The sequence below is a fragment of the Vipera ursinii genome, assembly GCF_947247035.1.
Source record: "Vipera ursinii genome assembly, chromosome: 6".
In the NCBI taxonomy this organism is placed as follows: domain Eukaryota; kingdom Metazoa; phylum Chordata; class Lepidosauria; order Squamata; family Viperidae; genus Vipera; species Vipera ursinii.
The window spans coordinates 44,402,533-44,424,924 of NC_139515.1; the positions used below are offsets into that span (position 1 = coordinate 44,402,533).

At 40.1% G+C, this 22,392-nt stretch overlaps 1 protein-coding gene across 1 annotated transcript; it reads left to right on the forward strand.

Moving 5' to 3' along the window:
* KCNMB4 (potassium calcium-activated channel subfamily M regulatory beta subunit 4) lies at nucleotides 1-20,266 on the forward strand. The gene is given in 4 exon segments (XM_083365812.1): nucleotides 1-974; nucleotides 977-1,026; nucleotides 9,582-9,709; nucleotides 19,810-20,266. Coding segments are annotated over 4 exon segments (630 nt in total). The 5' UTR covers nucleotides 1-691; the 3' UTR covers nucleotides 19,979-20,266.
* Nucleotides 20,267-22,392: the final 2,126 nt, after the last annotated feature.

Consider the following 22,392-nt stretch of genomic DNA (forward strand, 5'->3'; position numbering starts at 1 on the left):
GCTCCTGACCCAAACAAGCAATCAAGTGCTTCTTCCGGAGCTTAAATCGCCGGGGCAGATAATCCTGAGCCAAGCTGTTCTCTTGGCGGACGTCGGAAGCCTTGGCCGGAGAGTCGCGGCCCGCCAGCGATCCCTCGGCTCACCCTCCCGGCTTCGTCAATGGCTTGCCCCACGAGGCGATCAGTGGGAGGGAGCAGAAGATCAAGGTCGGAGCCCGCTCAGCCCCGCGCCTCGGCTAAGAAGCTTACCTCGTGGCAGATGTCGACAGGCTCCCGGCCAGCTCCGATCACCCGGTGGGAGGAGAGGGAGGCCGAGAGCCATAAAGCCCCCTTGCCTCGCTAGGAAGGAGGTGCAGCCAGGGGCCGTTTCCTTGGCGATTCGCACTCTGCCTTGACTTTTTCTCTCCCCGCCCGCCCGCCTCGCAAAGCGGATCTGCGCGCCAGCTGCTGGCTGGCATCGCTTCCCGGGCCGCCTTCCAGCCGGAGCGAGCCCCGCAGGTGGGATCGGCCACTGACGAGTGGCCGGAGTTTCTTCCACGGGCGCTCCAGCTCTTTCCTTCCTCTGCTGGTTTTCCTCTGTCTCCCGGTGGGCGGAAAGCCACCTCCAGCATTGCTTCCAGTCTCTCTCGCCCTCCCCAATCACGCCCCCCCCCTCCCCGCTCGGCTGTTTTCCATGCTCTTTAGGCGGGGCGATGGCCAAGATCCGAGTGGCTTACGAATACACCGAAGCTGAAGACAAAACCATCCGGCTGGGCTTCTTCCTCATCGTTTCTGCTATCTTGTCACTTTTCATCTTGGGTTTCTGTTGGCTCAACCCGGCCCTGCAGGACTTGCAAGGCAAGGCGGCGAACTGCACCGTGCTGTCGGTGCAACGGATCAGCGAGGTTTTCGAGTGCACGTTCACGTGTGGCGCCGACTGCAAGGGCACCTCCCTGTACCCCTGCCTCCAGATCTACGTCAACAACTCCGAATCCAACGCCGGGCGCTCCTGCACCCGGACGAGCATCAGCTCCTCACCAACCCGAAGGTAAAAAAAAGCACCGGCCGGTTTCCGGGCAAATGTCAGGGGATGCCACTTTATTTTTAGGGCAGCTCAGAACCGGGATTAGGGAAGCAGGGCTGGAGAGAAAACGGGCGAAATTTCTGCCGGAAAGCTGATCTTGGGCAAAGGTCGGAATGAAAGACCTGGCGCTATTTGGGAGGCAGACAGCTCGGCCCGCCAAGGTATCTGAGGGTGCAGAAGCTGCCAGGATGGTATCTATGGACCCTGTATAGGAGGGCTGGACTGTTGGACTCAGGTGGAGCGTCCTTTAGTTCAGAGGAGCCAACTCCTGGCACCGAACCCTCGAATTTAAGAACTCTCGCTAGAATAGGTGATGAACCACTTTTAGCTCTGTAGTGAAGGCTGAGCAGAGCCCAGATTCAAAGGGGTTACTTTGGGATTATAACTGACTGTAACCAGGAATAAATACAAACTGTTACTATATGCAGCTGGAATGGTGTTAATAGGCCAGGTCACTGCTTATGACATTCATTCAGAAAATCAGTTCAAGTTAATAAGTTCATTTGGGCACCAAGTGTCAGAACTTAACCTTTCTCCCTTGCCATTTACCTTTCTTCAGCCTTTGGATAAGCACTCCTCCGGTTAAGAGAGGCAGCAAGCAAAGGGAAGTAGAGGCTCTTTTTACTCTCCAAACAAATCTGTGCTTCTCTTCTTATCCACTGTGCAGTCCCCCTTCTGACATCACTGGCATGATCTTGGGATCTGACACAAGGATTTAGGTTGGACATGGCTTGTAGAGAGGAAAGCCAGTTTAAAAGATCTGGACTCATTCATTTCTCAAAGCAGAATGCAGAGGACAATGATAGAGAATCTGCAGCAGACTACAATGGCATTACACTAGCCCCATCCACTATCCTATGTGCTGTGGCTTGTTGCTACTTAAGGGGAGAAGTCCTTAAGTAGCAACAAGCTACTTCAATCTACGTCATCATGAGAACTGAGACTTGCCTGCCTCAGATATGATTTGCAGACACAACAAAGCTACCAAAACAAATTGTTGGGGCATATCTGTGAGGAGAAAGTGGGGAAAATCTCTTAGATTAACTATTCTCCAAGAGCATCTGTTGCTTGCTAACTGCCATTCTCCTCAGGCTATAATGCATGGAACAATCTAGAAATGAGAAACTGAAAAGTGTGTTCCTTGTTACAAGAAAGAGGATGTCCCATCAGACACAGGGTGATTGATCATAAAAGAGAAGAAACTATCCCATCCAAATAGGATATGTTGATTTGCCTAGAACTCAGGCATTCACAAAATGCTGCAATAAAAAAATACAAATTTATTTACTTATACATATATTTACTCTAAATTAAGTAAAGAGAAAATAATAGGCTTTGTCCAAGGGTAGATATCCTGTAACTGAGGGCTTTTGGTCTCATTCTGTCATCACTGCCAAGAATCATTAGCATAATTTTGAGGCAGGAATCCCATGAACTTTCCTAAAAGTGGATAGAAATGATTAATCACCATACACTCCTATTGGTAGAAGAAAGTATTTTGGCTTGCAAGAGATGCTTTATTAAGCTATCTAATTTTGAACTGAACAAAATGAACATGTTTGGGCAAAACTGGTTATTTTTTGTGATATACTACCCAAATGGGCCCAAGTTGATTGCTATTATTTTTACTGTTAGTGGAGAATCAAGCAGGTCGCATGGGCATGACCAAGTCTACACCTTCTCTATTTTACTAAAAAGAATTACGTGAAAGTATTGACTCTTCAAGACTGTGACTTGGAATTTAAAGGAGGAAAAGCATGAATGTATGAATACAAGGAAAGAAAGGAAGACAGATATGTTGCCTGTAATTAAGATCAAGGGAAGGATATAATAGGTCTGAATGAAGGTGGTTTTATTTTTTGGAATAGACTAGTAATGGTAAAGTTTTAGTTAGCTGAATTATACGCTGTAAAGTATGAATTGGTGTCATCTAGATTGCTGTCTAAATTCTTACCTTGGTTACAAATGCATGTTGTGCCTCAGGGAATGATATCAATAGAAGAAACAAATTAATTTTGGCAAACAGTCTGTAGTCAGGGAAAACCTTTTTTCTGGCAGGTGACATGAGAAGAACAAGACAGGAAAGTGCAGAAAAGAATGAATTGTGAGTATAATTTATTTGATTGTTTATGTTGTAAGATTAAGAGGATTAGTGAAGAGTATAGTGATGATGAGAGGGTTTGAATGGAGGACAGTGTATTATTTTGAAGTGTCAAGAGTAAGTCTAGGAAAAAATGGACATCAAAGGAATGGAAAGTAGAGAAAAGTACTAGAGAATGGAAACTAGGGATGCCTGCTGAGCATGATTATGGTAGCATATTATAAAGGTCCCACAGACACTGTTGAATTGGGTATTCTTACAATTATAACTAATAAAATAACTAAATAATACATGTGTGATAATAAATAGAATGCTTAGTGAGTGGTACCATACTAAATAGGGAGTAAGACAGGGATGTGTGGTTTTCACAATCATGTATAGGAAATTATTGATAATTAGGAGTGTTTGTTAATAAGGTGAAAATGAAAAAAATTAGAGGTATAAATACTGATGGAAAGATGGTGGATAGTCTTCAAGATGCTCAAATAAGTTTTATTTTGATGTCTTACATGGTTGCCCTTTTTTCAAGGACTTAATTTCTTCTTCCACTTCTGCCTGGTACAACAGAATCGTCTCAAGACCACATAACAAAATTCTACATAAAGTCTACTTTTAGCAAAATATTTTTGTCTAAGAATTATGTTGTGCTGGTAGTTTAAATCCAATTCACATGGACACTTTTGCCTTTGATATTATTTAACAAATAATAATCTTAAATTTCTTCTAGCAAAGTTGTTCTTTTCTGATCTATAGCAGAGGAAGAAAAGATTATTTTGTGTTTTAGATATTTCTGTGCTAGAGATAACGCTTTTTTCTTCCTGTGCCTGGTGAAGTTCTTTATGTTGCCAAGTTAAATATGTAAAATCTAAAAGGCTCAAAAATATGTTGTACTATGAGTTAAAGCTTGAGAGATGAGAACTGAAGGTCAAGGCTTCCTTTTGCTTTATGAAAAAGGATCCCAAACAAAAAGAATGGAAAAGTTAACAAGTGCCTCTTGGAACTCATTCCTTAGAATTACATTTATCAAGTAGTTCTGGCCGCCAAATAGTGGCTTAAGAGGTGCATGAGTTGATTTTGAAGTTTTAAGAAAAAAGGCAAGGAATAAAAGGTTTCAAAAGGCAGCACTGATAGAAAATAAACTGTAAGAGTTTTCACATGCATGAACAAAGCAATATCTGCTAAAAAAAGAGATGAGCAATTCCTAGCCATATGAGACCCTAAAATTCTCTAGTGCAAATCTAAGCAATTCCCATTGTGTTCACCCAGTTTTTGGCAAGGACTTGGAGGTATTGAAAGGCTTCCTTAAAAACTTATATCTATATTTTAAAGTGTGCATAGCTGTTCCTCCCTTCCTGTATTTGGGGGAAAGGATTTTAAAAAGATTCTTTGAAACTGCCTTGTCCACTTTTCTGTTCCATTTGTTTCTACTTATTGAGTTCACCTCAAAAACAAAGGCATCCAAAGGCCAGGTGCAACCCTTAAACTGAAAATAGTTACCTTTTCCTGTGTTACACAGAAATAGTCGTCCTGTTGGCTTGTGCTGCGCTAATTAATTGGATGAGGCTAACTATAGAATAGAGGCTATATTTGTTTAAATAAAGGTCAAATAAAGGTCAAATAAAGGTCTAATTTAATTAGACAAAACCTAGAAAAAATAACTGCTAGATATATATTCTGATTATTATTTTGTAATCATGTTGTTATCTGTATACTCCCTTCTGTTATTTCCACCTATGAAAGCTTAGGATTGCAGTCTAAACTCAAAATAATATATAACCCAAAGCTATAGTATTGCTTTTGTTTCACATTGGAAGTTTCTATTGAGGTGGTTAGGTTACTATTTTTCATGAATGTGTTAATAAGTACATACACTATTAGTTAACTTTTAATGATGGCAAGGAATAACAAATTCCACCCCCCCCCAGATGTACAGTATATTTCTGGGGACAATCTAGTCACGTCCATATAAGAATTTGTTTCAGGGGCTAGAATAAGCCTCACATCGCAGCATGTAACACTGAATTGTGGAGGGGCAAATAGTTCCAAGTTCTGGAGGATTTGATGCTTTGTCAGAATTCTTTCATATAGAACTTTTCACATATAGTCAGCCTATATTGAAAGTTATTAGAATTATAGCTTTGTTGACTATCAAAAACAACTTTGGGCTACTAAACCAGATATAATGTAATTCTGCTTCCTAAACAAGGATGCATTCCAGTTGGTCACTATAACTGTCCACTGAAAGGTACTGTGTTTGAAATGCTAGTGGTATCGGTAATGTGAACTTTATTTCATAGTTAGATGCATAATAGTTCATTTATTCATTAAAAATTCGCTCACTTTTCATTGTGTAAAAAGAAATCCCAAGGTGAGATTCATTTACACTTGCAAGTCAAGTGAGAGACATGCATATGTGAATCAGCTACCCATTTCTCTAAATATGCCATTAATCATCAGTAATGTTTTCTCTAATCTGATTTTCTCCAAATATGTTCAGCTCACATAGTGCGGGATTAGGGAAAACGGAAGGCCACTAATCTAGTAGGTCAGTGTTTCTCAACCTTGGCAACTTTACGATGTATGGACTTCGATTCCCAGAATTTCCCAGCCAGCAACGTGAAATTCTGGGAGTTGAAGTCCACACATGGTAAAGTTGCCAAGGTTGAGAAGTACTGTAGTATGTTATTCAGCTGGATAGATTTTTTTTTAAAAAAATGAATGATTTGAATTGTTATTGGTATCTTTATCTGACAACTTAAAAATGTACTAAAATTATTCTCACCCTTTATTCTTCAGTGGAGTTATCTATCATCTCTTAAATTAATACTGTAGCACAATGTGTACCTACACAGAACACCAAATTAACTGCTTTTTGAAATCTTTCCAAAACACTGCTTGGAGCAATAAAAATATCTTCCAGTTTCTATAGTATCATAGTCTGATTCAACATCATAACTCTAGTCATATAGTCCTGCAAGCATCACAGAATTATAGTCTTATTTTCTGAGCTTTGCATCATTGGACTCTTGTCATTGGTACAAAGTCCTCAATATATATTACTTGTTAAAAAAATAAGCTACATAGTATAGAATACATTTCCTAAAAGAGGGGGTTTTTTAATAAAAAAATCAATAGGATTAAAGAAGCTTCAGTTCTGAAGAGAAATTAAAATAACCATTGTGACTTTCGCATATGAATATGCCTGAGATGCACAGGTTTGAAGTCTTGGGAAGTACAAGGGTAAAATTCAAAAAGTCTTGAACATCTTTTGCTTTTGCATTGATTTTCATTTTTACTGTTTTCATTTACTGTAAAATATTTCACCTTTCTGGGTTGGGGGAAGAACCTCCAGTTTTACAGGGGAAGACACATTCATCAAAGTAGAGAATGCTTTGGTATAGTGCTTAATGTATAATATGGTATAAGCACTATAAATGTTTATCAGCACTGATTCCCGGTCCATGTGGTTACAGTCAACTGGGCATTGGTTTTGCTAAACAGCCACAGGTGCTATCTCCAAAAGAGCACAAAATGTATTTTTATTCCATTGAGAGTTGGAGTGGAAGTGTGGGGACCAGAGAAAGAAGCTTCCAGGCAGCTGTCTGCTATGAAATTATGTAGTATTTCACTGCCTTGTCTATCTGTGACTTTGTGTGCTGTTTCCAGAATGTTCAATCTCCTGAGTGGTAAGAATCTCAACCTGAAAAATAGAAAGGAAGAGACATTCTGGAGTGCTCTTTGCTGATGAGCTCCTGAAAAACCTCTGCGTTCTATTTTTATTTGGATTACTCATCTTTATCAGTAATTCTCAATGATGAGACAGTGAAGTTCTTAGAGAAATTATTGTGATAATTATAATTAATGGTGAGCTAACAGATAAGCTGAGTATTAAATCTATAGGTTTGTGCCATGTGTGGTTTGTTTTTTGCATAGCCATCCCAACTTTCTTTCTATTTCTTAGGCACACTGAGAGATGGTGACACTATCCCAAAATGGTAGCAGATTGGTTTCCTAGTCTTAGCCCCTCAGGGCTGCTAATTCCTTGTTTGTCTCAGTCAGAAAATAGCCAGAATGATAATGCCAGACTTCACTGTGTTGCTTGATTATATTTCATAAGATAACGGTTAGATTTAATGCACATTCTGGATCTGGATCTAATTTTGATTAGAAATAAAAATGGCATCATTTATATTTATATATTTGTAACAGCTAGAGATAAGGGACGCGGTGGCTCAGTGGGTTAGGACGCTGAACTTGTTGATCAGAAGGTCGGCAGTTTGGCGGGTCGAATCCCAAGTGCCGCGTAACAGTGAGCGCCTGTTAGTCGTCCCAGCTTCTGCCAACCTAGCAGTTCGAAAGCACGTAAAAATGCAAGTGGAAAAATAGGGACCACTACGGTGGGAAGGTAACAGCGTTCCATGCGCCTTTGGCGTCTAGTCATGCCGGCCACATGACCACGGAGATGTCCTCGGACAAGCGCTGGCTCTTCGGCTTTGAAACAGAGATGAGCACCGGCCCCTAGAGTTGGAAACAACTAGCACACATGTGCGGGGGAACCTTTACCTTTACCTTTTTAACAGCTAGAGACTGAGCCTGTAGGTTGAAAGATTGTGGGGCTCAACCTTCCTCTCTCAGAAATCCACTATGTTTCACATTCCCAGATTACTTTCCTCCTTTAAGTGCAGCTTCTTGATAATTACTGTAGCAACCACCTATAGGTTTAGGGGATGGCTTTATCTTCTAATCTCTTCTTAATCCTAAAATACAGGACAAATAGGGATCCCTGAACACATACTAGTTAATAGACCAGGAATAATAATGGTAGTAATGATTGTGTTAATAATAATGAAAAAGGAAATTGAAATCTGTAGCTTCTTTGTACCTCTGAGCCAGGTGACCACAGAAAACTGTTTCCCCTTCCTTTTTGTGGATGGAGGCAGAAAAGCACATGGTAAAATTAAAAAAATGTATTAAAATAAAAATAAGAACAATAGAAAACATCTTATAATCTTAGGTAGTCAAACTATCAAAACCTTCACAAGCAAGTAAATAAGGCGCCGAGCAGCATAAAATCACATCAGTCTCCAATAAAAAGAAGCAAGAAGACTGGTCCCAGATCCACAGGAAAATTTTTAGCTCAAAGCTTGAAGTAGAAGTAAACACAAAACTGGAGTTTGAACTGCATTTTGACAAAAAAGTATCTAGAGACGGTTACCAGAGTCATCAAGATGCCAGAGATAATAAATCTGTTTAAAACAAAAACAAATCAACAATTCTGATTACAAGTCCTCTACTGGAAATCTTTGCCTTTGAAGCAAAAGAGTTCTCCAGCACTCTTTTCTTGAAACATTTGTTCTTCCTAACCAATAGGAAGGCTGATTTACATATTGTCAGGCATGACTCACTGAGAAACAATGATGTTCCTGTTTGGGAAGATTTGTGTATCTGGAGAATGAATTGTAGGAGGGGAAAGAAAGCCTGTCTCTGGGATTGCCTACCTGAGGCAGATTCTGGACTGAATGGGAAGCTTCCCTAGTGAATACAACATTATTTTATATCAGCCATGTAGGGAAATGCTAGCAAAGCCTATTCATCAAATGTACAGGTAGCCCTCAACTTACAACAGTTTGCTTAGTGACTGCTTGAAGTTACAAAAGCAGTGAAAAAAGTGATTTATGACCATTTTTCACACTTATGACCATTGCAGCATCCCCATGGTCATGTGATTTACATTCAGGTGCTTGGCAACTGACTCACATTTATGACTGTTGCAGTGTCTGGGGGTCACCTTTTGTGACCTTCTGACAAGCAAAGTCAATGGGGAAACAGATTCATTTAACAACCATGTTACTAATTAACTGCAGTGATTCACTTAACAACTGTGGCAAGAAAAGCCATAAAATAGGACAAAACTCACTTAACAAATTTCTCACTTAGCAACATAAATTTTGGGTTCAGTTGTGGTCGTAAGTTGAGGACTACATGTATTGCATACACTCAAGACACAACATAGTACGGAAAATAACTACTAAGCTTTTGTCCTTATTTTTATGAGTTTCTCATAAAAATTCTGTTTGTGCCTAGAAAGGCTCTAGTCTCACTAGTGGAGCTCTTCTTATGTTCTTTACAGATTTATTCTATTGTGTCACACCCTTTTTTATGTAACTGGAGGCTGGAGATGTGCACAGGGAGAGATGGAGAAAATTCAGTTCCTTTGAATAGGAGAATTTCAGTATTCAGTGACCATTCTCGAGTAGTAATATTCACAACACCAGTATTCATTTAAATCTCTCACTTGTCTTTTGCTGAATTTCTGAGCCATATGGTTTAAATTTAATTATGAAAACTGTTAAGGAAGAGCCAAGTTAAAATGTTGCATACTAAAAAGATACCATTTAATGACCTTTTATTTCCACAGTGTTCATACATCCCCCCCTGTGAACGGGAAAATGAGAAGAACTCTGATATTGTAATGCACTGGCAGGTTTATTGGGAAGATGAAGTAGGTTCTCAGCCTTTCACTTGCTACTTTAATCAGCACCTCAGGTAAGTATTATCGCACATCTATGAGTTCATTTGTATATATTATCTCCACTCTCACTGTCTTTTTGGTACCTTTGCTTGTTGTGCACAAAATTTGAAGATAGAGTTGAGCTAAATCAGGGATCAGGTCTAAATACAACCTTGTCTCCTTGGAAGTCAAACTGATAAATTTTGCATAGATGAAGGTTTATTCCTGGTTGCTATCCTGAGTGTAGGACAGGGGTGTCAAACTCAATTTCATTGAGGGCCGCATCAGCATTGCGGTTGCCCTCAAGGGGCCGGGTGGGTATGGCCAGGGTGGGCGTGGCATATTGGGTGGGCATGGCTGGAGTGTGTATGGCCTACTGGGTGGGCATGGCCAGCTCTACATCGTTTGCATCAAGGGTGCCTATGGGGGCCTGGGCAGGAGTGGGACAGATCTGAGGGTCTCTGGCAGGAGGAGGGTCTCTGGGCCAGGGCCAAGGCAGTGGGGGCTGTTCCCTCACTGTTTCCAGGATGGCTTCGCGGGCCGCATGAAACCACTTTGCGGGCCGGATCTGGCCCCCGGGCCTTGTGTTTGACATGTCTGGTGTAGGACATTCTCTCCCGCCCCCATAAAATTTGATTGACTCCTGACCTTTGAGAACAGAACTTTGTAGTAAAAACAAACAACCATTTGTCTTCCAGACATATTAAAATACTTCTACTAGTAGCAACAATAATGAAAACAGGAAAGTTCTTATATTCCTTATTGGCCAGGAAGTTATAATGAAGAGCAGAATGTTGCTAATGTAAAACAAAGATGACAAACAGAACAGAACAGAACAGAACAGAATAACAGAGTTAGAAGGGACCTTGGGGGTTTTCTAGTCCAACCACCTGCTCGAGCAGGAGACCCTATACAGGTAGTCTTCAACTTACAACAGTTCGTTTAGTGACTGTTGGAAGTTACAACAGCTCTGAAAAAAGTGACTTATGACCATTTTTCACACTTATGACAGTTGCAGCATCCCCATAGTCACATAATCAAAATTCAGATGCTTGGCAACTGAACCGTATTTATGTCGGTTGCAGTGTGCCGGGGTCATGTGACCATCGTTTGCAATTTTCTGATAAGCAAAGTCAATGAGGAAGCCAAATTCACCTAACCGTGTTACTAATTTAACAATTGCAGTGATTCACTTAGGAACCGTGGCAAGAAAGGTCATAAAATGGTGCAAAACTTACTTAACAAATATTTTACTTAGCAATAGAAATTTTGGGCTCAGGTGTGGTCATACATTGAGGACTACCTATACCATTTTTTTTTGCAGCTGACTATTGTGCAATTATAGGTCATAGCCACAGGGCTTAAGGAGGGGGTCCAAACCATAATCTTAGCTGATTACAGCATACACTCCTTGGAATAAGTATACCATTCATCTGGAATAAATGGTAAATCCCTAGGATGAAATTTAGATTAAGATTCATGGTCTTCTGACTCCAACTAAGAGTATAAACATACCGTGGAAACATCAGGCAGAATACAAAATTAATAAATCATGATCGTCATTATCATCATCTATGCTGTTTTCTCATAACATTGCTTTCATCGTTTGAAGATTTTGGAAAAATCCGGCAACTCACCAGGAATTGATGAAGGTGTTTCTGCTCATCTTGGATAACACAAAGACAGTAACCTTTTTACAGGCATAAATGTGGCTAATTCATTCTTCTCAATATTTTCTTAGCTTTTGTCTTTCCTGGTTTTAACTTTAGGTAAAGATTTCTAATGTTAAAAAAAGGGAGGAAACATCCTGCTGCTGGGTAAAACATCAACTTCTAACCAACACTTTATTTATTTAGAAAGTTCCTGTGCTCCAATTACACTTTCCCAGAATAAAATGGTCAACTGCAAGTCTGGAAAGAGGAAATGCAGAACAAAGGAGAAATGTTTGAGTTTCCTCCTTTAAAATGTCTGCATTTCTGTAAATGGGTTTGCCATCTGCACTGCTGCTCCTGAAGTGATGACCTGGGATGGGAACGGTGGAGGAAGTGTCCATGAAGAAGAGGAAGAATCTAGAGAGGGTTGATAAGTGCAGGGTGCACCATATGCACAAGAGAGTGTTGACAGCAGATAGGTGAGAGGGGCTTGACTGAAGAATGTGCAAAGGAGACCTCCAGAGAACGCCAAAGGAATATTTGGAAAGAAATCATTGTAAGGAGCTTGGCTGTGGCTGCAGTAATAGCATCTGGAAAATGTGGTAGCCAAAGAGACTCAGTTACAGCATTAGAAGCAGCAAGCGAGAGTTAGATGATTCTAGAATTGGTGCCGCATTATGACTGCTTCAATTTGCAGAAGTGCAACTATTAATTGACTTCATGAGTCAACTGGTCCTCCAGTTGCTCTGAAAATTGGAAAAAAAATCGACTGTGTATTAAAAGGACCTCACGTGGCTTACTCTTTTGTGTTACATTGTTCAAACATTGGTTTGGGACCATTCGGAGACAGAAGAGACATGAGAGAATGACCCTCTTGTGATATCCAGATAATAGAATTACAGCACCACCTAAAAGGAACCATATGCTGCGAAGTAGGAAGTTAAAATTCTGAGTCTAATTGTGGGTTCAGTAATTTGCGGTGGTAATGGATCATCATCTGTTGATTTGGTTTCAGAAGCTTTTTGAACACTGTCTGAAAAACTGTAGAATGGCCAACAGGATTTGGTGCAGCCGTTTGGTGACGTTTTAGAAAGCCTCAGAAACATTGTGACAGTGCTGCTCGAAGAATCGTGTGAGCAGCCTTGGGAAGAAGGCCTAACCTGGCCAGCATCTGCCTTACGTAGGGTTAGGCTGGGTACATCTCATCAGCAATAGGAGAAAGATAGCAAAAGTCATTTGGGGCAGCAATGCTGATAGGCAGCAAGGCAGCAGGGTGAGTGGAATGTAGGGCAGCAAGGGTTTTGTGCTATGCTCATCATGGATGAGGCTTGAGGTGATACTGCTCAGTGGCACTGGGGCTGAAGTAGAAGCCCGGGGGTTGATGTTGGCTGGATGAAACTACTGAAAGCTTTGGGCCTCTCCTTCAGCTCCAGCACTGCCACTGTTGCTGAGGAGTGCCACACTGCAGGATAATAGAAGGATGGGGTGGGGGGCAGTTGAAGAGCCCTGGCAGTTGTAAGTGTGAGCAGGCTGCCAAGTGCCTGAATTTTGATCACGTGACTATGGGGGCATTGCAAGAGCTGTAACCTCAAGGACCAGGCATAAATACCATTCATTCATTGCCGCTGCAACTTCATAGGGTTGCTGAACAAATTTGGTCATAACTCCAGGACAACCTGTAATGGTACTCCCTGTGACTTCTTATGGAAGGGACAGTTGGACTTTGAAGAAGCAGGATAGGAAGAATATTGCATTGGAGAAGACTCCTGAGAATACCAAGGACAGCCAAGAAATCAAACAAATGGATCATCTAGCAAATCAACCGAGAATTCTCACTCAAGGCTCAAATTATCCTGCTTTGAACAGGATTTCCTAAGGAAAGCTGTAATGCTGGGAAAGATGGAAGGAAAGAGAAGAGGATGGCTAGCAGCAAGGAGGAAGAACTCAGTTACAGTGAGTATGCAACGTTGGAAAACCTGAAATATCAGATTAGGAATAAACCACCACGGTAAAACTCTATTTGGTTGTTAAGAATCAACACTGACTTGATGGCACCTAATCAATCAATCAATCAATCAATCAATCAGAAGAGCTGAACTTCATGAAACTTTATTCTTTTTAATAACATTTTCTAGTCAGAAAAGGTATTACCAGAGTCTTGATTTTTGCCACTACAGACTAACATAGATGGCCTCCCACTGGCTAGCTCTTTTGTGACAGTGCCTACAACATAATCTCAACATGCAAACTAGGCCCACTGTTGCTTTCCTACTCCTATCCTGAGATTGAGACTCACAAAGAGATCCAGGAGAACCTTTCACATGACCAAAACCTCCATTGTGCCTGGGTCATAAGATCTGCCAAATAATAACAACATTATTTCAGCTCTTCTTGTTTGGATTTAGCTTTTTCCTGAAATAATTCTCAGTATACAGTACACTTTGATGCTTTTATATTGATTTATCTGTTTCTCCAAAAAAAACTCCTGAACCCCTTCAGGAATATTCCTTTTCAAAAGCAACAGTCAACAAGAATGCAATGCTGAGAGATGATCTGCAACAAATACTTGGCTGTAGAGCTGGCTTATTGCCTTGGTCTTAATTACTTTGTGATCTCAATGTTGGAATTGATTGCATAGGCTTCCGGTTAGTTCAGCCTTGAACCCCTTGTGTTTTATACTCATGAACCAAATTCTGCTGGCAATGACATTTTAGCCTTTTGCCTCTGGCATGTTTCTCTTTACTTAACAATAACTTATAAAAGGGAAGCAGGAGAAAATTCATAATTGAAAATATGCTGGGCATAGTTGAGTTGGAAAGTTAAACTGTCTTTGGGGAGTTAGTGGGTGGCAAATACAGCCTCATCAGATTGTCAGGAAATAGTCATTTTGTGACTGACCATTTTTGCAACTATTCTGTGGATGGGCAACCAGACTATAAGTACACTCACAACAGATGCAGCATTCAGCAGCAACCCTATAGTTCAAAAAGATTGGAGACTTCACCATAGGTAGCACGGCCTCTTGGCACAGATTTCATAGGAGGAGGGAGAACTCTTCACAGAGACTTACTTACAATGAAATGTGTTCTCACCCTTACTGATACTCATGCCATACAGTATATATTTATCTCTGTATACATATAGACTTGTATTGTATCTCTCTATCTCATTCTCTGCAACAATATAGTTCGGCAGATATGTATCCCTTCACTCATTGTGCCAAATTAACTCTACTGTTTATTTTCCATTGTGACTTGGCAACTGTACCATGGCTGACTGATATCTTTTATTCTATGTCAGGATAAATGCTGTGTCCAAATATTTGTTTAGAGTTTACTAAATGAAAGAATGCAATAGATAATAACCATCTGCAGAGCACTATGTTGCTCTTCATAGTCATCCATCTTACGATAATTGCTTTGTTGCAGCAAAGGAACCCTTTATAACAAGGGCTTTTAGAGAATAGAACGTTCTACTTTTAGAGAATAGAACATCTGCCAACCTTTATTTTGTCATCTTAGTTGGCTGTTTTCTCTTTTGAGTTGCAACCAACTGCTGAATCCAAATACAGACAGAGGGCCTCTGGTGAAAAGATCACAAAGCCTCTTTAACTTGGGTGTCTCTCTACATGTATTGTTGATTAAAGAAGTGAGCAGATTCTGGTTTAGTCTTATAAAAGATAAACTGAAAGCAGCAAAATTAATATGCATTCCTTCCATCCTTGAGTCAACCAGGAAAGCTATATCAGCATAAATTGCATAGGTCTCTCAGTCAGTTGAGCTTCATGTGCCTCAGGAACAAGGCTGGCAAGTGATACTGACCTCACAGCTTTAACATGGAAATGTTTCACAGCAGTGATTGGTTGATTCGTTGACTATTTTTTCTTTCATCTTGTATCCAGCACCATCTGCCACAAGAAAAACAACCATCAATTTGTCTTCGTAACATGGCAGGGCAGAGTTGAGGGTCCCTGGACATATACTTGAAATGGAAAGTTTAATTAACTATGTTCTGAGTGAATACAGAGCTACTGGAATTTTTGTCTGGGGAATGCTAGTCTTTCAGAAGATCGATATTCCCATGTCCAGAAATATTTGTCTAACAGGTTGGTGGGGTGGAAGAGGGAATGAGCTTACAGGAACAGCAGCAGAGCTCCCTCCTACTTTATCCCATGGCTCAACTATGCTCTATTGATTTGTTAGATATTAATAAATAATTACTGCTAGTGCTAAAAATAAATAACTATTGCTAGTGCTTGTACTATTTCCAGAAGAAATAGCCTGGCTAACAAGTTGGTGGGGTCAAGGAAGATACAGGATGGAGCAGGAGTAGGTTTGCAAGCACATAATCATAGCTTCCGTCAGCTTCATTTCATGTACGTACTTTGTTTGCCCGACAGTCAAGATTTTTATTGATTTACAAATTATAAGAATGTTACGAGCCCTTCTATTCTTGTTTTTGGAATTGCTTCCTGCTCTTCTAGCTTCTTGCATTCACTGCATGTTTAAGATCTCCCCATGGTTTTTCAATAATCTTCAGGTTTGTAGACTATGAAGGCAACTATAAATGATTTTCTTCCCCCCCCCCTATAAGTACTTAATTTGGAAGCACGTTTCTGAAATATCCATCCTTTTTAGGATTCAGTTTCTAAACAGCTTAGAAATGTTTATTGTATTTAAGAAGTATATTGTATTTAGCTTTGTACTTTGTTAGGAACTGTGCATACATGTTGCAATTTTCACTGTGTTCAGTGGGTGCTAGTTGGTATAACGCAGTGGAAGCTACTGCATATGTAGCAGTGATATTTCTGAAATAGTTTGCTTTTAATCTGTGTATGTGTAAAAAATAAGGAACTAAATTTAAAAAAAACAAGTGAGCATTTTTATTTCATGAACTGTATACAATAGCAATAGCACTTAGACTTATAACCACTTCGTAGTGCTTTACAGCAGTCTCTAAGTGGTTTATAGAGTCAACATATTGCCCCCAACAATCTGGATCCTCATTTTACTGACCTCAGAAGGTGGAAGGTAGAGTCAATCTTGAACCTGTCAGGATTGAACTCCTGGCAGTACGTAGACTCAGCCTGCAATACTGCGTTCTAACCACTGTACCACCAGGGCTCCAAAACATATCAATATATCCAGGGCGTTTTTTCTAAAAAAAATGGTGCCGGAACTCAGAGGTGCTGTCACTGGGAACGATGCCGGTGTCTGTAAGAACCCCCTCTTGCTACGGCGTCGCCACCTGTTCTTTGCACCCCCGCTACTGTGGCTTGGAGCCAGAAGCCACGGGCATTCTCCTCCCCACATCCGCTGTGGGGATTCCCCTCCCTGCAGTTGCCATGGCGCAGCCCATGCTGAGCCCCCACCTGGAGTTGCTCTGAACCCCGACCCAGAGCTGTCATCCATGTGGCAGTGGTCTCCGGCACTGAAGAGCTGACGGCCTCCGGCACCGTCCCTGACACCAGCTGAAGACACCCCAGCCACAGAGCGCTGCATCGGGCCACCCGGTGTCTCCAGCGCCAAACAGCTGATGGCCTCTGGCCCCGGCACTCGTTCACTTACTGCCCCGTCGCTTCCAAACACAGTAAGTGAGTGAGCAAGTGCTGTTTGGAAGCATTTAGAAGCGACGGGGCAGTGAGTGAGTGAATGAACAAATGGCATTTGGAAGCGTTTAGAAGCAACGGGGCAGTAAGTGAGTGTGTGAACGAGCAAATGGCGTTTGGAAGTGACAGGGCAGTAAGTGAGCGGGTGAGCAAGAGACGGAGTGAAAGAGGGGGAGTGAGTGGGGGGAGAGACTGAACGAGGTGCCTTTGAAAGAGATGGAGGAGTGAGTAAGAGTGACTGGAGGCTTTTGTGAGCAAAGTGTATGTGAGTGGGGGGCTTTTGCGAGCAAAGGGTGAGAGAAAAAGGGAAAAGTGAGGGGGAGAAGGGAGAAAAAAGGCACTGACTTCTGACTTCCTCTGTTGCAGGAGTAGAAGGAAGCATTAACATTGAACCTCAACTTTTTACTTATCTATAACATTATAAACTAGCCATTTCTATAATAGCATTTTCAAAATAGAAGACATTATGGGTGAGTGAGTGAGTGAGAGAAAGAGATGAGATTCTTAACTGAAATGTACAGTCAACATTATCAACATTGCCCCATTTTACGACCTTTCTTGCCACATTTATTAAGTGAATCACTGCAGGTGTTAAGTTAGTAACACGGTTGTTAAATCAATCTGGCTTCCCCATTGACTGTGCTTGTCAGAAGGTCGCAAAAGATGATCACATGACCCAGGACACTGCAACATCATAAATATGAGTCAGTTGCCAAGCATCTGAATTTTGATCAAGTAACCCTAGGGCTATTTCAATGGTCATAAGTGTGAAAAACGGTCATAAGTCTCTTTTTCAGTGCTATTGTAACTTTGAATGCTCACTAAATGAACTGTTGTAAGTCGAGGACTACCTGTATCATCAAGGGCACTGTTTTTTCAGAGTTTGTATCCAAACTTTGGAGCACCCTTTTGTTTGGAGGAATGGAGAATCACTAAAAATTTTCAAGGTGGAAAATCTAATGCGTAAGGTAAAAATAAAATTGGCCAAGAGATATGGGTTAAAGTCCTTTGCTTGGAATGATGCTCACACACTTATTAAAGGATAAGTTGGGATGTGCAGAAAATTTGGTAGCATCTGAGAAACTTCTGGTAAACTTCTCATATTTTTTAAAATTTCTGTTTTTACTTTAGATTTTTTATCCCACCTTTATTACTGTTTTATTAATAACTCAAGATGGCCAACATATAAAATAATAATAATAATAAAATACGCCTCCTTCTATTTTTCCCACAACAACCTTGTGAGGTGGGTTGGATTGAAAGAGAGGGACTGGCCCAAAGTCACCCAGCTGACTGTTGTGTCTATGGAAGGACTAGAACTCACAGCCTCCTGGTGATTGGCTGAAAATCAGCCAGCCAGCTTTTATGCCTAAGGCGGGGCTAAAACTCACACTCTCTTAGTGATTGGCCCAAAGTCAGACAGCAGTCTCTGGCAGTTTTCCTTTTTTTCACAATACAAGAGCCTCTCATTGAGAGTCAGGGTTGCTAGCAATTGTAAGGGCTGAAGTTAATTTAAAGGGATTTGATAAAGTAAATCATACTCTCCTTTTTTTATTGAAAAGTTTTTCAATACATTTTATCTTTAACAATCCCTCCCCCCACCCAACCCTTCCTAACCCTCCCTAACCCTCCCCCTCCCTTTCCCCCCTCCCCCCTCCCCGACTTCCCAGAGCTAAATACAAGGTATAAAGGTAAAAACAATCATTAAACAACCATATGTTAACAACAATAAACTATTAAGTCTATCACACTCTAGCTCATATAAAATGACTACAAGCAATACTAATATCACCTCAAAACTTATACAAATGCTAAATGAAACTTTTTAGTCCCATATTTGTTCTGGATGTAATCAATCCACTTTTTCCACTCCATAATATAACGTTGTTGTGAATGGTCTTTCAAATAAGCCGAAATCTTTGCCATTTCTGCCAGGTCAGAAACTTTTAGAGTCCATTCTTCTATAGTCGGCAGAATCATAGTCTCCTTTTTGATAAAGTGGAAAAAATGGGCTTAATGGCCCCACCGTGCATGGATTCACAGTTGACTTTAGAGTCATCCTGGTGAGATAGTCAGCATATAAATTTAATAAATAACATTTTTTTTCAAATGCCCCTATCAGGAATTGAATTTGAATGAAGTTTCAGAAAAGCAAATGTTCTGTGCTGATGGTACTAAGCTTCCAAAGATCTAGCATGGGATAAATGAATTCTTCCGAATAAAAAATAACTTCCTGCCTTTTTCTAATCATCATTTCTTCCCTACAGCAATTTGAAAAGTAAAACAAAGTGAAACAAACCACTACTCCCTCCATGCAGGGAAAATTTCCTTGAGCCATACTTGGATATCCTATTTGCAAATAATATCTTACTTACCTAGTTGAGATGGTGTAGTTGGGGAGCAAGGAGGAGTGCAAAGTTCCTGCCTTCACTGCAACCTGCCTGTGCAACATTTGCTGGCAGGGTCTTTTGGCAAGCTCAGCAGCAATTCCGATTGGCTTTTCAAAGCCAATAGCATAGCTGATTCAGGAATTCTGGGAGTTGAAGTCCATGAGTCATAAAAGAGCAAAGCCTGCAATAGGCTTAAGCCAATAGCAGCACAGCTTGTGCAAAAGCTTTTTTTTTTTTTTTGCAAAAAAAGGTGCCGGAATGCCTTCTGAGTGTTCTATGAGAAAAAAGCCCTGAATATATACAACAACGTATCAAGATTATATTTAATTTAGTTTCTTCCCCTCAAATCTGATTTTTGTAAAAAAATTAGAGAAATCACAACAGTACATTGTTTCTGATGATGTTGGAAACAACATATATTTTATGGTTCATGGATGTTTGATTCTAACTCTCCATCAATAATTCTGCTGTCTTTCCTATTACAGACCAGATGATGTATTGCTACAACGTACACATGATGAATCTGTTCTTTTGCACTGCTTCCTTTGGCCAGTGGTCACATTCCTGGTTGGAGTCCTAATTGTGGTCTTGACCATCTGTGCAAAGAGCTTGGCTGTCAAGGCAGAAACTATGAAGAAGAGGAAACATTCCTAAATGAAGGACACTCTTCAAGAAAGGATGAGAGAATGCCAAATGTGACTGACTATCACTTCTCTGGTGTTCCCAGCAATGCCCATTCCCAGTGTACTGCCAACTGCTGGTCTTGCTGATGCCTAGGTGACCATGCTCTGACATGTTAACTAGTTGTTTCTGCCATTATGAAAGCAAGTGTGTCTCTTCCACTAAATGATCCTAAGATGTATCAAACCTTCATTCAACCTTAATGAAATCGAAGTATCTGATGGAGTGGAGGACAAAGTGTAAAAACCCAAATTGTGGTTGACTTCATCTTATTAAATTTATCTTTCTTAATGCTATTATTTAGTCTTGAATATTTATTACTTCCTTTCTCATAGACTGTATTTCTCAAATATTAAAAGTGGTTGTTTTTATTAACATGTGTCCTTCTTTTGTGGGAATGATTTGCTTTAAGGTCAAAGACGAAATACCACAAAATATCAGTTTTATTGAGTATTCTTAAAATTAACTATTTAAAACTCAGTATACAGTACAATTATTTTGGGAATTGAAAATTGACTTTTGGGAAGCCACATTTTCCTTCATATGTATTTCTCTGTATGATCAAAACTTTGTCTATTGTGAATTCATATTTCTTATCAGGCCTTTTCCTGACTGTTACTCAAAAATTAACAGAAGATTCTAGGACAACTATTTTTTATTTTTTGCAACTACTAGAAATGGCATAGGTAGAGCAGAAAATGAGCAGCTGGCAACTAGAAGCTTCCAGCCATATATGGAAAGAGTGGTTAACATCGGTACATTATTATTCTAATGAAGGTGTCTGATCCCTTTACTCTTTTACTTCTAACTTTGGTCTTTCAGTTCTTCATATGGCTATTAGAAGTTCCATCACAAAACAGAGGTAACACTAATGTTCAAGAGACAGTACAGTGAATTCTCATGTGTTTTCCCCCCACCAGTTTATATCATCCTAAATGGTTCAAGTTCATTTCATTTGTCAAGTTACCCTTGTCATACTCCCAAGAGGAACATTTTCTGCCAAGCCTCACTCAATTGCAAAGCCAAATATTATTGTTCCTACTGCCTTATACGGTCATCATCTTCATCCTCATCATCTAATATTTTGTAAGAATTGTACAGAAACACACTGTAAGATATATACTAATATAAAAAATAATGACCAAAAAATAGACCACAAATGGTCCTGATTTATTTCAATTCTACTGGAATTCTCTCCTGGAAAATAGAGTCAAACCAACTGCTGTTTCTTTGGAGTTCATTTCCTACTTGCTATGATGATTTTCCGGAAGGCAGGAGTTCCATTTGGAAATTCAACTTAATTTTTGGAGGCTAAGAGACCTATAGAATTGGATTTAGCACATTTCTTTCCTGAGTTGGTGGGATATGGCTTTGCCCATAGGTGCAGCATACTACCAGTGGAAAAGTCTGTGGCCCTTCACCACATACCAAGAACACATGGCCTCACTACAGCCAAGAAGGCCATTTCTCTGTGAGGAGTGAAATGGATGTTGAAATAGGATCCAATCTGGGTCGGTCACTAGGACCAGAGGTTTTTGTCTTTCAAGCTTTTGGACTTGGAAGACAAAATCTCTGCCCGGTGACCGACCAAGATTGGATCCTGCAGAATTATTGCAAAGTGCCTAAAAGCAATGCTATTGATTGGATTATTTGTTGAATCCATTATTGTTGACACACCTATTACATAATTTCTCTTTGAATCTTTTATTTCTGGGTTCCTAAGTAAAAGATAATATCTTTTGAAAGGTGCTTTTATTGCATATTTTTTTCAAACAACCTGCTGAGCATGTATCTCATCTTAGGCACAGCACACTGTTCTGATTTTATTCAATATTTATACTGCCATTACTTTGAAGAATTTTGCTTCACTAAACTCTGTCATACTCAGTTTTATTAAAGGATATGAATTCCCTTTCATGTGTGGCAATTAGATTTTTATTTGTTAAGGAATCTGCTTCCTCTTTGCTTTATTCAATAAATTTGACACAGGGAATTGTTACAATATGTACATACATATCTTTCTTTAAATTCTGTTAATGGTATTCTGAGTCTAGCTGCCAGAGGCCTGTAATTCAAATAGCGACTTTATCATTTATAAAAGATCCCACTTTAGAAGATGGATCAAAATTAAGATGTAGTGGATATGTTTTCCGTAGTGTTTGAAAGGCTACAGTTATATTTTTTAAAGTTTCTCAGCCCAAAAAGAAAACCAGAGGGTGGAGTTGAGATTGCATCAAGAATGTGAACTTATATTCTATTACGGTAAGTCTAACTAGGAGTGAATCTGCAATCTGCCTTGTGATTTCTCAAATATTTATTTCCTCTGAAAAACAGGCTTTTATTTTTCAGCTTAAGTCTCAGGGTTTTTGAGGGTTTATTTTATATTT